Genomic DNA, 14,834 nt, shown 5'->3' with positions numbered 1-14,834 from the left:
TGGACGCGCCGGATGGAAAAACAAACACAGAAATGTCCATTCAATCAGTGGGGTGAGAATACGGCATGACATGAAGAGGATGGACAGTACTAGTCTGTTTTTCATTAAGTGTTTTTTTTCACCCAAAGTGACTTCATTATGGACAGCTGATTAAATGTGTTTGGAGAGAAATTACCAGGAAGCAGAGAGCACTTAAAAAAATGTCATGTGCAGGCTATGTGTTTCATTTTAGCTAATTAAAAGAGAGATCCAGCTGATGGTGACTTCTCTGCTCTTAATATCATTTAAACTATTTTTTTTATTGATTATCATTTTATCATATGCTTTACCATTCAGTTTTTAATTCAGCTTCTAATACTGGTTATCGTGTAAACTAGTATCAGTGTTATTTTCCTGAGAAGGGTCCAAAAAAACATGCAGATGAGATAGAATTCTCCTGGTGATTTGATCCAAAAGCTTTTTAAACAGAGTGGGCTTCATGACTCCACTTGGGACGTGTCCATCCTCTTATGGTATCTGGCCTCAGCAAATGGGCAGCGCCCTGATGAAAGAAACGTGACTGTCATCATCAGCACCTGTGCCCCCGGACCATATAAGACGAATTGGACGCTGCCCTTAAAACCAGCATCGAAATTATCAACGAAAAAAGATGTCAAGTACCCAGCCACCATAAGTAAATATGTGACTTCTGTATAAAAACAACATGTTCAGTGTACACACCTTGCTGCAGTATACACACCTGTGGTATATTTAGCTAAGGGCCCTTCCCTAATTACCTGACCCATTACTTTCTTAGTGGTTCCCTATGGAGCCTGTCCATAATCGCCCAGAATGGACAACTAATGGAGACTCATCATAAGGCAGAGGGGCTTTAGTCACACAGCCCATATATCTGACAGATAATGGCTACTTGGCCTTAAAAATCCGATCTACAACATAATCTCTGCTATTGTAAAACGGAGTCTGCATTAGGCCGGAGAGAGAGAGAGAGAGAGAGGTGCTTTCAAAGGCCCATTATGTCTCCAAATCCTCGACGCTTCGCTTAATGTGTTGCCAGCCGTGCGTGTGCTTCTCATGGGGCGGCCTTCGACAACAAACATGGCATAGTGGTGGGGGGTGAAAAAAGCTTTTCTTCTTTCTTTTTTGGAGCTTTGTTGAAGAAAAGTGCAGCTTATCTGATCAATATAGTGCGCATCCGACTCTTGGGACAAGAGAGAGAGAGAGAGAGATAGACAAAGAGAGAGAAAGAGAGAGAGAGGGAGAGAGAGAGGGGCTTTTTGCGGTAGAAGTTGGCAGCACAAGACATTTCTTTCCTTCACTGACTCGATTTAGGGGGTCTGTGAGATTAAAGGCATGGTCAGGCCTAATTGAATGAGATCCAGAGGCCATTTTAAGTATGTTCTACATGCCATCGTCCTGTGTTAGCTTCACTCTATAGCAGAGAGTGAAACTACTTTGCCTTTAAACTCTGTATAATGAAGCCTCAAAAGGATATTGATTTTAACTAACATAGTTTGGTAAGTGACAGTAAGTGCATGTTATGAACATGTTCAAACTTAGATAGAGCACATATCTGAAATACAGCCTTTAATTGAAACCTACAAAGTATTATGAAATAAAGGACATATGCTGTGAACAATGACCATAAACATGTAAAATGTGTGTGCATTTGCACAGGAAATTATGTTCTTTTGCGAACAGATACTCACGTAGGTAGCTGTTATTTGGACTCTTGTCCACGGACAGAAAGCAGGTCAGATCGCTGGGTGTCTCATACTGAGTGACCCAGAGGGAATAATGTCCTGCCTCCTCAAAAGTCTGCGTCCACCTAGGGCCATGGCACAAAGGAGCAAATCAACACCAGAGCACACATCACGCCAAAGTGGCTGTTCCCATTCAGAAGAGGAGAAGGCACAGACGCCTCAGTGCCACTGTGAATGCTAATTTCCCCTCATGTCTCCCCTGACTTTGCTTCGACCTGATAATGTCATTTCTGTTTTTGCAAATGTGATTTTGCCAACTGAACTGCTGTAATGGACGAAAGCTTTTATTGGACTGGGATGTGTACAACAAACCGATCAAGCCATTCTGTCTCAAGGCTTACAATCAAATGTATACTTTGAAATCGCTCCTTATAATATGATTCTACTGATGGAAGCCTGCTGCATCTACAGAAAACAGATGGATGTCTCTCTTAAGTTCAGGACACCACAGAAGGCCACTCTCAGAAGCACTTTTCACCACTGCGTGAGACGGTCACATCATATTCCATCTTATGGTCAGCCATATCGCTCCCATCGCTCCTATATCTCAGAGCTAGTAGCAATGGCATTAAAAAGCCAGGAGACATTCATTTGGTGAGCACGTCTAGTCTGCACTCACACACAGGCAGCATGAGTGTGAGAGGCCTGGAGAAGCCCATGGGTGACACCTAGAGGCAGCTCATGGGAAGAACAGCCAGCATCTCCAGTTTCATCCCCAAAATGTGCAATCACTGGCCACCATTGATCTGCCTCCGGATGACATAGTGGCCGGCACGTTTTGAAGGGGGAGGGGAGATCGATATTGGCTCGGTTTGGTTAGAAACCTCGGCATTGATCTCCTGAGGCCAGCGCTGTGATGAGACCCCAGGTTAGGGCAAGGATGAAAGGGAAGAGAGAGAGCCATGTCTTGCCCAACTGAGCATTTAAGGATGTCCCCAAAATGGCTGCCCACATTGTCTCACTCTCGGTTTGAATTGTGTTGTATTGTGGACAGTATAAACACTTCCATCCACCTTGACGGTTGCCGGTCCAATATACCCAACATCACATCTGAGTGAAACCCGCGGCTGTGTAGCCTTAATGGCTCTTCTCCTCGTTATTGGAGTGTCAGCTTGTGTTAACCCGAAAAGGGCATGAGAATCGATACTCAAGAGGGGCCTCCACTGAAAGCCCTGCTCTTAGGACCCGGTGGCCAGGTCATCGTGGTGCCCCACATCGTGGTAAATAGTCTGAGGGGTTAGCGCATGGCCCCCTAGGCCGTATTTTTGGCACAGGGTCATGGCTCTTTGGGTAGCTCACTGACGTAATCAATGACAGGCAAAGAGGTTTTATCAGATTGGGAGCAAAGGTATTACCTGATGTGCACATGCATAGATAAAAACAAAGATGAATGGATTGATAGATGGATGGATGGATGGATGCATATAGAAGGTGGATGGATGGATGGATGGATGGATAGACAGATGACCTACTTACTCATACGTTTCTCATACCAAAATGTGACCCCTGCTTTTGCTCACCTCTACAACAAACCATTGATCAGAAATGAAACATTTGATATTTTTTGTATTGATGATACATCATATACACAGTTGTTTACACAATCAAACATAGAGGTATATTTGTAATTTATCAGAAATCGATTAATTACTGCAGTACTTATGTCTGCTGCCCCAGTATAGCCCCCAGAGATGAGTCCTTACTGTTCTTTGAGATGCTTTGTTAGTTGGCTAACTTCACTCACAATCATAGAATATTTTACCTGCATAAAGTCCGGTTTCGAGAGTCCGGCTCAACCTTTAGAGTGAGGGTGAACAGCGTGCTGACCACTACAGATGCATTCTTCTGTCCTGTACTCACACTGACCACTGGCAGGTACAGACACTGCAGGAGGAGAGAGTCAGCATTTCAATCTCTCAGTAAGAGGCTTATTCAATCGCATGTCACTACCAGCAGGTCAGTCTGTATGCAACAAATAACTGACAAATGGGGGGTAGGTGCATCTCATTTTGAACAAAGCACAAAATGGATTTGCCTTTTCTTATATTTGTTTACATTTCTACATTAGCACTAGTTTGAACCTCTTCAGGTTGGATAAGAAACTGAAAATAAATAGTCCCTCTTCAACTATCCCCTCACTCTCCACATCAAGCTGGTGTGTGGTGAGCATTCTGGGGCATAATAGCTGCCCTGCATCACCCATTAACATTGGTGGTGGTTGGTGAGGTTCCCTCTTCACTATAAAGTGCTTTGGGTGCCTTGATAGAGCGCCATACAAATGCAAGTTGTTGTTGTTTTTGTTGTCGCCCATATGAAGGTCACTGTTTTCCTAGCCCTGTACTGATAGAGTTCTCTTTTAGTTTAACATTCCTACAAAATAATACAAGGATTAGCAGATGGTTGGAAGTCCCTGCTCAACCAGCAATAGGAGAAGCAAGCAAGTTTACAAATACATCTTCATAAATAACTACAGAGCGTCTTAACAACACCTGATCCTGTGCAGTACAATGTTTTGGCAGTAGTGTGATGAAATGGATACACACCAATTAGGCGAAAAAAGGACGCTGTTGGTAATAGACTATTTGCAGAGAGGATTGAGGCAGAATTCGGTACTTCTGTTAGAACATTTATCACAATGGAGCAATGTTTTCACTTAGCCTTCTCAATGGAGCATTTTACCTTGTGGCAGTAGTCTGAGACATAGAGCACTGTGATGTCTTCTGTCAGTTGGTTGTGGACTGTTAGCAAGGCTTCATCCATTTTCAAGGTGTTTTCTACATATAAGGACAGGAGAGGTCAAATGTACTGTAACTAACTTCAGTTCTATATGAAGTTCCTTATTGTCTGTTTTAGATCCATTACAGATAAGATTTTTAAAAAGTCAGCATAAACATTATCTCCTAGTTTGAGGACCCCACAACAATTATTAACATGATTGACTGATCTTGTTTGAAGCCATTATGAAAGTACAATGTAACTATAATGTAATACATTATAAATATATAATGTTTTTCTGATCTATGCAACAAACATATTTGAACACCATGGACACTATTTCTAACATGTTTTATTTTATCAGAAGTCAATTTGACTATTGATGTACCAGGAATTCTACAGTGAATATATAAAGACCCTATTTTTCCCTAGATGTTATTGTTCATGCACTGCCTCATACCTATGGCCGAATTACAACCGTGGTGATGTCCTTTACCAACCCCAATCCCACTAGTGGCATATTGCTTAAACAGTACCTGCTCTCCCAGTGTACAACTCTATACTGGTCTTCACGTTAATTTATGGCTTGTGTCCCAACTTTATCTTTGAAACTGTTGCTGGGTCTGCTTCCCCTCTAAGTTAACTAACCATAGGATACAGCTTCTTTATGTCTCTCATAAGAGGTATGACCTGTCCAGTGTAACTGCCAATGAAGAGAAATTGGCTCTGTGATAAGCTAAGCCTCCTCTGAGCTTTCATTCTGGATGATAAGATGTCCACAATGGAGAGCGGGTACCACTGGACAACACACTGCTCTATAAATGACAACTGATATAGAGCTCCTCAATCTGAAGACCAAGGTGATCAAAATATGCAGATGACCTGTCATGGGTTAAGATACACTGTGTGGCTGAACCGAAGGGAGCTCAAGACTACATGTTCACAACACTCTCATCATGCTATCCTTCAAAACTGGACATGGTTTGTGCCAAAAACAAAACAAAAAATTGTCAACACTTTTAAACATGTTAAACCTGGCCATCTGGGACTAGTTTTATGCCTCAGGGGTTCTATGAATACCATCCATTTCAACAACGCATATCAGCTTACACCTGCAGTTGTTTTTGCCTGAGGCAGAGACATCATAAAAATCCCATATTTAGTGCATTTCCTTCGGGTAAACAAGATGGATTGATTCAAAAGCTGTCAGTTTGAATTGAGGTTGAGGTGCATCCAGCACATGATGACGTCATCCTAAATATGAATGCTGTCATTTCCTGCCCATTAAATGAGGTTTACACATTGATGTTGCAACATTTCTTCAGCTTTGAAGTTAATTCTCAGGGGGGGGGGGGGGGGGGGGTCTTCATTCTTCTGTATGATTTAAAGACAACCTAATCCTAATTTTAACACTGTTAAAAAATGATTTGCATGAAACACTGTCTGGCAGTTTATCATGCGGCTATACACAGGAAATTACTGTGTATCTTTCCCCAAAGGTGCAATAAAAGCAATATTTTACCATATGTAATATGATGCTATCAGTGAAATCAGTTGAACTAATGGCAGTGCTCAAATCATGTTCAATAGAAAATGGTATGGCATCTTTATAAAATGGAAAATGGAACTAAAATCACAGTATCTTTACACAATATAAGTAACCAAAAGCCTACAAAGTATTTGTGATAATAACTACACACAGAAAACATTGCAACAGTTGATCAATAAAAGTAAAGGTAACAGTATGCATAACTAGATGTACCGCCGCCCAGTCCAGCACATTTTTTCCACAAAAATAAATCACGCTGAAAGGCCTATATTATTCTAACTGTCTCACTAAATTGCATTATCCACACTCAATTCTCACTGGTATCTGCTAGACAACAAGTACCAAAACATGATTAGTTCATAGATTTCACATGTAAAATTAATTTTATACAACCCCACCCCCATCTTGCCTGTTCATAATTCTGAGAAATTCTTGAATTGTGTGCATGTGTGCGTGTACACGTTTATGTTTATGTGTGTGGGTGTGTGTGTGTGTGTGTGTGTGCGTGCTTGTGTGTTTGCCTGCGTATGTGTGTTTGTGCATGTGCATGCATGCGTACATATGTCTACTGTGTGAGTATGCATCATACGTATGATTACTGTGAATGTATGTGTGTGCGTGTGTATCTGTGTGCACATGGAATGGGTTAACATGACCCCTGGAGGCAAACATACGGAAAAAATTGGTCATCCTAGGCCCTACGGTTCTCAAGATATTCACAGAAAACTGTGTCTGCCCTACCCTCCTTTCGGGGGGTCCACTACAGCGGGGAGGCTACAGATCAAAACGAAAAACGATGGTTCCATGCTATCCATGTGGGGTTACATGCCTACCAAGTTTCGTGTACCCCGGTCTTTCAGTGTCCCGGGAATCCTTGTTGGTGTACGGTCACTAAATGTACACATAAATTATTTTATTGTAAGGCCCCCCATGAACGAAAGTTCACAAAACTTGGCATGCATTCGGAGGGTGTCATAATGATCCTACACTTTCAATTTCGTGCAGTTTTGACCATGTCAGCCAGAGATATTGTGATGAAAACACACACATTTTTTGCTTTTTAATTTTTAACTAGGTGGCGCTATACATGAAATAAGTGGTAATGGGATGGGTTGACATGCCCCCTTAAGACCAACATACAAAAAAAAGGTGGACCTCCTAGGCCCTACGGTTCTCGAGATATTCACAGAAAACTGTCTCCGGCCACCTACAGGCCAGTTGGTGTATAGTAACATAAATTAATTTATTGTGTGGCCCCCCATGAACGGAATTCCACGAAACTTGGCGTGCATTCAGAGGGTGTCATAATGATCCTACACTTCCAATTTCGTGCAGTTTTGACTATGTTAGGTCACAGATACCTGCGATTACAACACCTCATTTTTACTTTTTTGTGTTTAACTAGGTGGCGTTATACATGAAATGAGTGATTATGGAATGGGTTGACATGGCCCTTTGAGATCAACATACAAAAAAAATGGTCCTCCTAAACCCTACGGTTCTCGAGATATTCACAGAAAACTGTGTCTGCCCTACCCTCCTTTCGGGGGGTGCAGTCCAGCGGGGGGGCTACAGATCAAAACGAAAAATGATGGTTCCATGCTATCCATATGGGGTTACGTGCCCACCAAGTTTCGTCTACCCTGGTCTTTCAGTGTCCCGGGAATCCTTGATGGAAATTTGGACATGCGGAAAAAAAAAAAAAAAAAAAAAAAATCTGACTAAACCTATATGACCTACCTACGCTTCGCTGCGCGGCGGTCATAATAATATATACATGATGAAGTTTTTTGCATATTTAAGGGGTTCTTATAATGTAATTACCACCTTATATCATACTGGATACCTGATTCACACAAAGGCATCCTACCTAATTCATACAAAGATGGATGATGATTGACAGTCAGAGGTCTTCTACCATAACGTTTCCATTCATTCACACATCATCACTACTCTTATCCAAAAATAGCCCCTGAATGCGTACCCTCTAGTTCAACAACAACAGTCTGTGTAAACAGAGGAAAATAAGTAACTTCAGGGTACAAACACACAGTGCTATGCAACCTGCAGTGCTGTCCTCCACTCACTCAGATATGTATTGTATATCCACATAAACCCACTCACCTTTATCTGAAGTTCCTTTGCAAAGGTCATTTGAGAAAATTACCACCAGTAGGGCCTTAGTCAGTACTCCATGGACGCCTTTCATTTTGAATCTATCGTCTTGTCAGAATGGTGTCCCAGCACACTATGAGAATGGTCTCACGGTGAGTTTATGACACATGAATATAAACAGAGTTCAAAGATCAACATGAGTATTTTTTATTGCATGGGCTTTGGACACTGACATAAAATTGGATAAAATAGCCAATCCAAATATCAGATTAATCTTGGCTGTGGTCGATTATATGTATTATATGTAATGTATATATTATTATAGAGGCAAAACATCAGCCATACCAAATGATACTTTTGTGCCGTCTTATGTATAAATTACATACAATGGTGCATACATGAATCACCAAGAAATGTGTTTCAAAGCCATGAATGGTGCAGGATCAATAAAAGGTTGGGTCACTGTCTATATAGATATTTGTCTTGGTTAGTTTATAATTAAACAATTTATAATTAAAACGTTATTGAGGTTAGCAAATAGGATCACATTAAAGGCATGCAAAAGCCATGATTTGTGAAAAATGCCTGGAGTGGCACAAAGTGTACAAGACTTATGGCTGCCATAAACTACAAGGACGGTGATGATGATGATAGTAGTAACGATGATGACAGTGGTTATGACTATGTTGAGAGTAGTTGTTAAAACACTCATAGAGTGAATGCCAGTGTCCGTAGCACTATTTAACACACCCAGGACTGGTATTTAAAATGGCCTGAGTCTTCCCTTCAAAGCTCACATCATAAAATGTCATAATACAGTATTCACATCTGACATTCTACTTCTGTCTAAGAAAAATATACCCAAAAGGGTAAATTAAAGTAGTTGCACAATCAATTATTAATGAATTAAGTGAAACATTATTAGTGACTTCCACTCTCCCTATACTCCCAAGTTGAATTAGCTCAATTTCCTGTGGTGCACAGATGACCGACCAGCTAAACTCACCCTACTCCTGCCTCCCAATTCACAGGCAGCTTGTTCACCTATGCGGAAAAAACAACAAATGAAGTTGCAGCACATAATTACTGTGGTTAGTTAAAAGCTTAAACATTATTAGAGCTTTATAAGCATTTGCATTTCCATTAAGATGTGTATTATGTTTATGTGGATGTTTACATGATACAGTATATATGCATTTCTGAGTATGTGTATGCAAGTCAAAATCTGTCCACATCAAATTCTAAATTCTAAATGCATTTTGATGTTGGCATTTAACATTGGTTCAAATCTATCAGGGCTTGTTTATTCTCATGACCCTTTAGGAGTAAACATGGTTTGATGGTTCAGCGCGGATGAAGGCTGTCTGTTTGCCCCCAGGTGGTGGCCTGCCACTCTACTCAGCTGCTGGCATTTTCATTCAGGCTTCTGCCAGGGCAGCCTTTTGTCAGGCAGGGCCTTGTGATGAATTCCAGCTGCCTGTGTTGTCAGAGAGACTTAGCCTGAGTGCGGCTGAAACAGCAAGCAGGAGCAGCTCTACCAGCATGGTAAGAACACTCTCATGGCTTCTCTCTGGCTTATTACAGCAGTGAAGATAACAAGTTGATCTGCTGTTACACTACAAAGCCTTGTTGCATGATCCAATGAAACAGTGGCTGCTCTGGCTTGCATACCTGTTACTTTATACTTCCTTACCTATCACAGTATGCAGGTAGACAGTAAAAATGGAAAGGAGAACACAATAGAGGGCTTAGTGTGCTCACTTAAGTAGATAAGGTATCGTGTCTATCTTGATTGTATAAATGGGAGTACGCGTAAGCTTGACATTTAAGAGCAGGGATCGTGTTCTGTTGAATATTGCTGTCCTGACTACTCTACAGCACAAATAGTATTCTAATTGTTAATGCATTTATTAATATGTATTCATGTGTACCCATATGCCACATACACTCAGTTCACATTCTCCTGTTTTTTTATGTATTTCTCTAGTCTCTTTCTTTGAATTCAAGCTTACAAAGATGTGTGAGGTTTAAATCAGTGAATGGAGGCGTAAGCCTTCTCTTCTCTCAGTCACCAGTAGGCTACACGTCCCTAAAGCCTGTCAGGCATTATTAGTGGATGTGGAACAGATAAGCTGGTTGCTATGATACCTGTTGAAGTCATTCATCCTTATCAGCTCAGTGGGCTCCATTGTGACATCTGTTTGTGCTTCTGATGTCGAAACACAGATATTGGTTCACGCAGGGACAGTGGACACAAGACACTACCAGTCATGTGCTTTTGTTAAATGCAAGCCCCCTCACATACTGTTAAAATGCTGTGGAAGCTCTTGCCTGATAAACACATAGATTTTCTGTTTTGGTTTATTTAACTGATCTGTTATGCATCTGTTATACACAACCATATGTCTGTATGAGACCTGTTTGTGTTGACTACAATGATTGTGCTCACTTTGTATATGGCAAATGTATATGTGTATACTGTATAATGAAACCTAATAATTGTTTAGTAAGTTAATAATAACAAATATTCAGGTTTTTGTTGCAAACCCTGATTAGTGTTGATTTAAGCAGTGGCATATCTCACAAGCTGAGGAAGAAATGTATAATCAGATGTCTTTGCACTTGTGAGTCCCATGTGATGCTGTCAGTGGTGTGTGTGTGTGTGTGTGTGTGTGTGTGTGTGTGTGTGTGTGTGTGTGTGTGTGTGTGTGTGTGTTTGTGTGTGTGTCAGGGTTGGGTTGCTTCCTGTTTGCTACCTGAATTGAAATGCAAGTGAAATTTAAGAATTGAATTGGAATTTAAGAGCCTGTTTCAATTAAATTCTGGAATTTTGCGCAAGCCTGGTGTGTGTGTGTGTGTGTGTGTGTGTGTGTGTGTGTGTGTGTGTGTTGAGGGGGAGGGAGGAGTTGGTTGGAATGCCATTTATGTGACCAGCAACAGAAAGCCCAGAGAATGCAAGTCATCATTGTTTCCAGATGGAGGTTTTTGTAGCCAATCACAGTTGTTGTTTGGGAAGCTGCCCCTGTTTAGTCTGCCTGTATACAGTCATGGGGTGGGGGTACCTGGCCAGTGGACCTAGCTGCCTAGCTATTCTCTAAACTATCGAAAATATTACTTACTATACGTCTAGGGCCAGTTTTACGTACATGGATGAATCTGTAGTCCTGGACTAGAAGAGAATTTCAGTGGAGATCTATGGAGAAAATGGAGAAAACGCTTTAGTCTAGGATTAGGCTTAGTCCATGTATGGGAAACCAGTATACTATACTCTTTTGATCCTGTGAGGGAAATTTGGTCTCTGCATTTATCCCAATCCGTGAATTAGTGAAACATACACAGCACACAGTGAACACACAGTGAGGTGAAGCACACACTAACCCGGAGCAGTGAGCTGCCTGCTACAGCAGCGCTCGGGGAGCAGTGAGGGGTTAGGTGCCTTGCTCAAGGGCACTTCAGCCATGGATGTGGGCATGGGCATGGGAAAGCAGTGCTCAACCACTTCCCCAGCCCGCATTTTTCGTACTGGGTCGGGGATCGAATCGGCAACCCTTCGGTTACAAGCTCGAAGCCCTAACCAGTAGGCCACGGCTGCCCCCAGCCTGCATATAATTGTTTTAGATAGTAAAACCTGAAGAATGCAATTGACATGCTGTACAATGAATATGTAACATCTAACAATGTGCAAATACAACTATATTTTGTGATACAGTCACATTATTTACAGGATGAATGAATGAATGAATTTGTTAGATTTAAATATAAATATACCTGGATGCATACAACAATTTTAACAGGAGGAGGGCTACGTTTACAGAATAGACCATTTTATACATTCAACCCAACATCACTTTGTTTCACAAGGCCCAATTGTAACATATTACTGACTGTCCTAATGTGGTCCTGTTTTCTCCCTACAGTGAAATTGTGTAAATATGATGAGTTGAAGTGGTTTAGTTTTAAATTGTCATATTCAGGATGGAAATGACTTTCTGCCAACTAATAGCTTTTGCTATTTCCTCAATTCTCTAGGTGCTGCTTAGTCTAGTTATTAATAATGACATGCAATTATCCAACACAATCACATATATTGAGGTACACACACATCTGGTATATGGTATAATGCCAAGCACTTGATCGTGGGACTACACATATGTTGTATAATGGATGTAATAAATATAATAAATTAGCACACTGATATCCAGAGATGGAAAACCCAGCTTTACAGTAAACGTCCATCGGTTCTCCCTGTGCACCTAAAACGGGCAATTCCACTAACTAGCTCATCTACCTGGCTAAAGTGTTTATCCGATAACAATCAGTTGGTTTAGTGAATGGTTGGAACAAAGCCATACAGGTTTCCCAGCTCTGCTGATTTGATGCTTGCCTTTATGTGTGTACTGTATAAGCTACTGGATGCCTAAAATTTCCCTCGGGATGAATAAAGTATCTATCTATCTATCTGTATGTCACATGGCACATCAATCTGCTTAATCTTAACCTGACCAAACAGCATTTGGATTTGTTATGGTTATAGGCCGGTAAGATCCAATCCCTAACAGCGGAGGAGAGAGAGCACTTGCTCCCGATACTACGCAATGCGCAGTGGGTAGAGGTGGTGGGGAGGGATGCCATCTACAAAGAGTTTATCTTCAAAGACTTCAACCAGGTAGACTTTTAAAACTATCTCCCACAGAATGGACATGGACATAACTAACATTTACAAAGGAAAGCAATTATCATATCATATCCATTACTCTGTTGTTCTGCGGTTTGTAAACTTTTGGATTCTGATTATCTTGAGAGAAAAATAATATTTACTCTACTGAGGTAATGTTTACATGTTGTGCACGGATGTGTAATAAACAAAGCAGAATGAAAGTTAATGTCTTTAAGGATCAATCTCCTGTTTGATCACAATGATTGTGGTAAATGAATTAACATCTGCTCTGTGACAGGCTTTTGGATTCATGTCACGAGTTGCACTGCAGGCCGAAAAGATGGACCATCATCCTGAGTGGTTCAATGTTTATAATAAGGTACAACATCCACCTCCAAGTTCCTGATTATGACGACAGTTCTCATTCAGATAAAGTATCTCAGCACAAACAATTTTAATAAAAGCTTTTGGTTTGGCATGCAGCCGGCCCATAATAATATTGGGCCCTTCAAATTGTATTGTTCAAAGTTTTAAATTACTCAAAGGACAATTTTGTCCCCATGGTTAACTTCTTTATAGACCCTTTCAACCGCATAAACAAACATGTGCATTCCTAAGGCATTTCCAGTGGCACAGGAAAAACAACATTAAGCTAATGGTAGCTTTGGGACAAACAAAAATAATAATAATAAAAAAAACATTTGTAAATCATCATGCTTAAGTACGAATCATTTTCATTCCAAAGTATCTGCGCTGGTTTTGAACGCTTAAACCCGAAAACCCTCTAGGAACAGATTGAAAGGGTCTATACTTTGACTCGTCAATATAGTAAATAATTGTAAAATTGTTTATGTGTGTGTGTGTGTAGTTAACACACATATTTGTTTATCTGTTAGCACCTTGCTTCATATTGATAAATGTTCCACAGGTCCAGATTACACTGAGCACACATGACTGCGGAGGTCTCTCACAACGTGACATCACACTGGCCACCTTCATTGACCAGGCCTCAATCCTCTGAAACACCACCAAACAGGCACATCAACAACAACTATCTCCTCCATGGAACTCAGAGACCTGCAATCACGCAAAAACAACATTCAGGAGTCTGTTATTGCATGTCGAATAGTGAAATTCCCAAAATCCCTCAACTGGTAATTAATAAACTAATGGACATTTTATCAAAAAAATTCTTGCTAGAAAAAATCCAGATCCAGGCACTCAAGTGGATTAAAATTTTAAAAAGCCTTTATTTTATTGGGCTACAAGCATTTAAAAACCAAGTCTGACATGTATCGGCTTGGGCCTTGACTGATGTTAACAAAGTTTCCATGGAGAAACATGTAGGATCAAAGACATTCCTGCCTTCACCTCTATTTGTTAGTGACCTCCCCAAAATGAATGATTCAGGATCTGGTTGATAACAGTGATGCAGTACGATAGCAAAAGAAATCATAATTTCATGTTAAAATGTGCTGCTATACATTCCATTTGAATAATTTCAAAGAATGCATTTGTACATCAGCGTCAGAAGTTTTAATTTTACATCTATAAACAAACTATATTATTTTACCTTGTCAAGTTTTTTTTTTTTTTAAAAGAAAAGGTTATTGAGACCTTTTAACAAATTTTAATGATGAACAGCCGTTTCATTGCATTATTACTTGTTGGTAGAGTTTTAACTTAACTTTAACTTTAACTGCAGAAATGTTGTGCCTTCCCCTGTGATGTTTTCTCTTGTTATGCTGGTGAATGGGGGCCATGTTGTAACCTTTGTAGAGCCTTTTGTGCGCAGAAGCTAAATAAAATGGGATATTACGTCCAAAACACACTGGCTGGTGTCATGGTTCTTCTTGTTTTTAGGCTTTAGTGGAAATTTCCGGTTCTAAAATTACAAATAACAAAGGTTGAGCGACAACAATATACAATATTCATCACTTCCCCTCTGATGTCATTCTTGGTAAGATTTGAAGTGCAGCTGTGGTCAAGAAGAATATGGTCTTGTTTTGGACGGTAAGCAAGTCATTTGAGACCT

General features: G+C 40.5%; 2 protein-coding genes across 2 annotated transcripts in view; one reads left to right on the top strand and one right to left on the bottom strand.

The window, feature by feature from the left end:
• The window catches only part of si:dkey-192p21.6 (uncharacterized protein LOC565246 homolog), a 41,209-nt gene extending 27,449 nt beyond the window's left edge, over window positions 1–13,760 (bottom strand). Inside the window, exons 1-7 of the mRNA XM_042065779.1 lie at window positions 13,699–13,760; window positions 11,289–11,335; window positions 9,149–9,186; window positions 8,152–8,275; window positions 4,443–4,537; window positions 3,526–3,647; window positions 1,710–1,828 (exon numbers count right to left, since the gene is read on the bottom strand). Coding sequence (XP_041921713.1) covers window positions 1,710–1,828; window positions 3,526–3,647; window positions 4,443–4,537; window positions 8,152–8,236 — 421 coding nt within the window. The 5' untranslated portion in view covers window positions 8,237–8,275; window positions 9,149–9,186; window positions 11,289–11,335; window positions 13,699–13,760. The remainder of the gene's footprint in view (window positions 1–1,709; window positions 1,829–3,525; window positions 3,648–4,442; window positions 4,538–8,151; window positions 8,276–9,148; window positions 9,187–11,288; window positions 11,336–13,698) is intronic.
• pcbd1 (pterin-4 alpha-carbinolamine dehydratase/dimerization cofactor of hepatocyte nuclear factor 1 alpha) lies at window positions 9,481–14,630 on the top strand. Its single transcript, XM_042065783.1, has 4 exons — window positions 9,481–9,687; window positions 12,677–12,808; window positions 13,098–13,178; window positions 13,728–14,630. Exons 1-4 carry the CDS (start codon window positions 9,496–9,498, stop codon window positions 13,818–13,820), a joined length of 498 nt encoding a protein of 165 aa, XP_041921717.1. The 5' UTR covers window positions 9,481–9,495; the 3' UTR covers window positions 13,821–14,630.
• The last annotated feature ends 204 nt before the right edge of the window (window positions 14,631–14,834 follow it).

The sequence above is a fragment of the Alosa sapidissima genome, chromosome 16, assembly GCF_018492685.1.
Source record: "Alosa sapidissima isolate fAloSap1 chromosome 16, fAloSap1.pri, whole genome shotgun sequence".
Lineage (NCBI taxonomy): Eukaryota > Metazoa > Chordata > Actinopteri > Clupeiformes > Clupeidae > Alosa > Alosa sapidissima.
The sequence above is the reverse complement of the archived record's forward strand: the minus strand, read 5'-3'. Positions and strand labels throughout refer to the sequence as shown.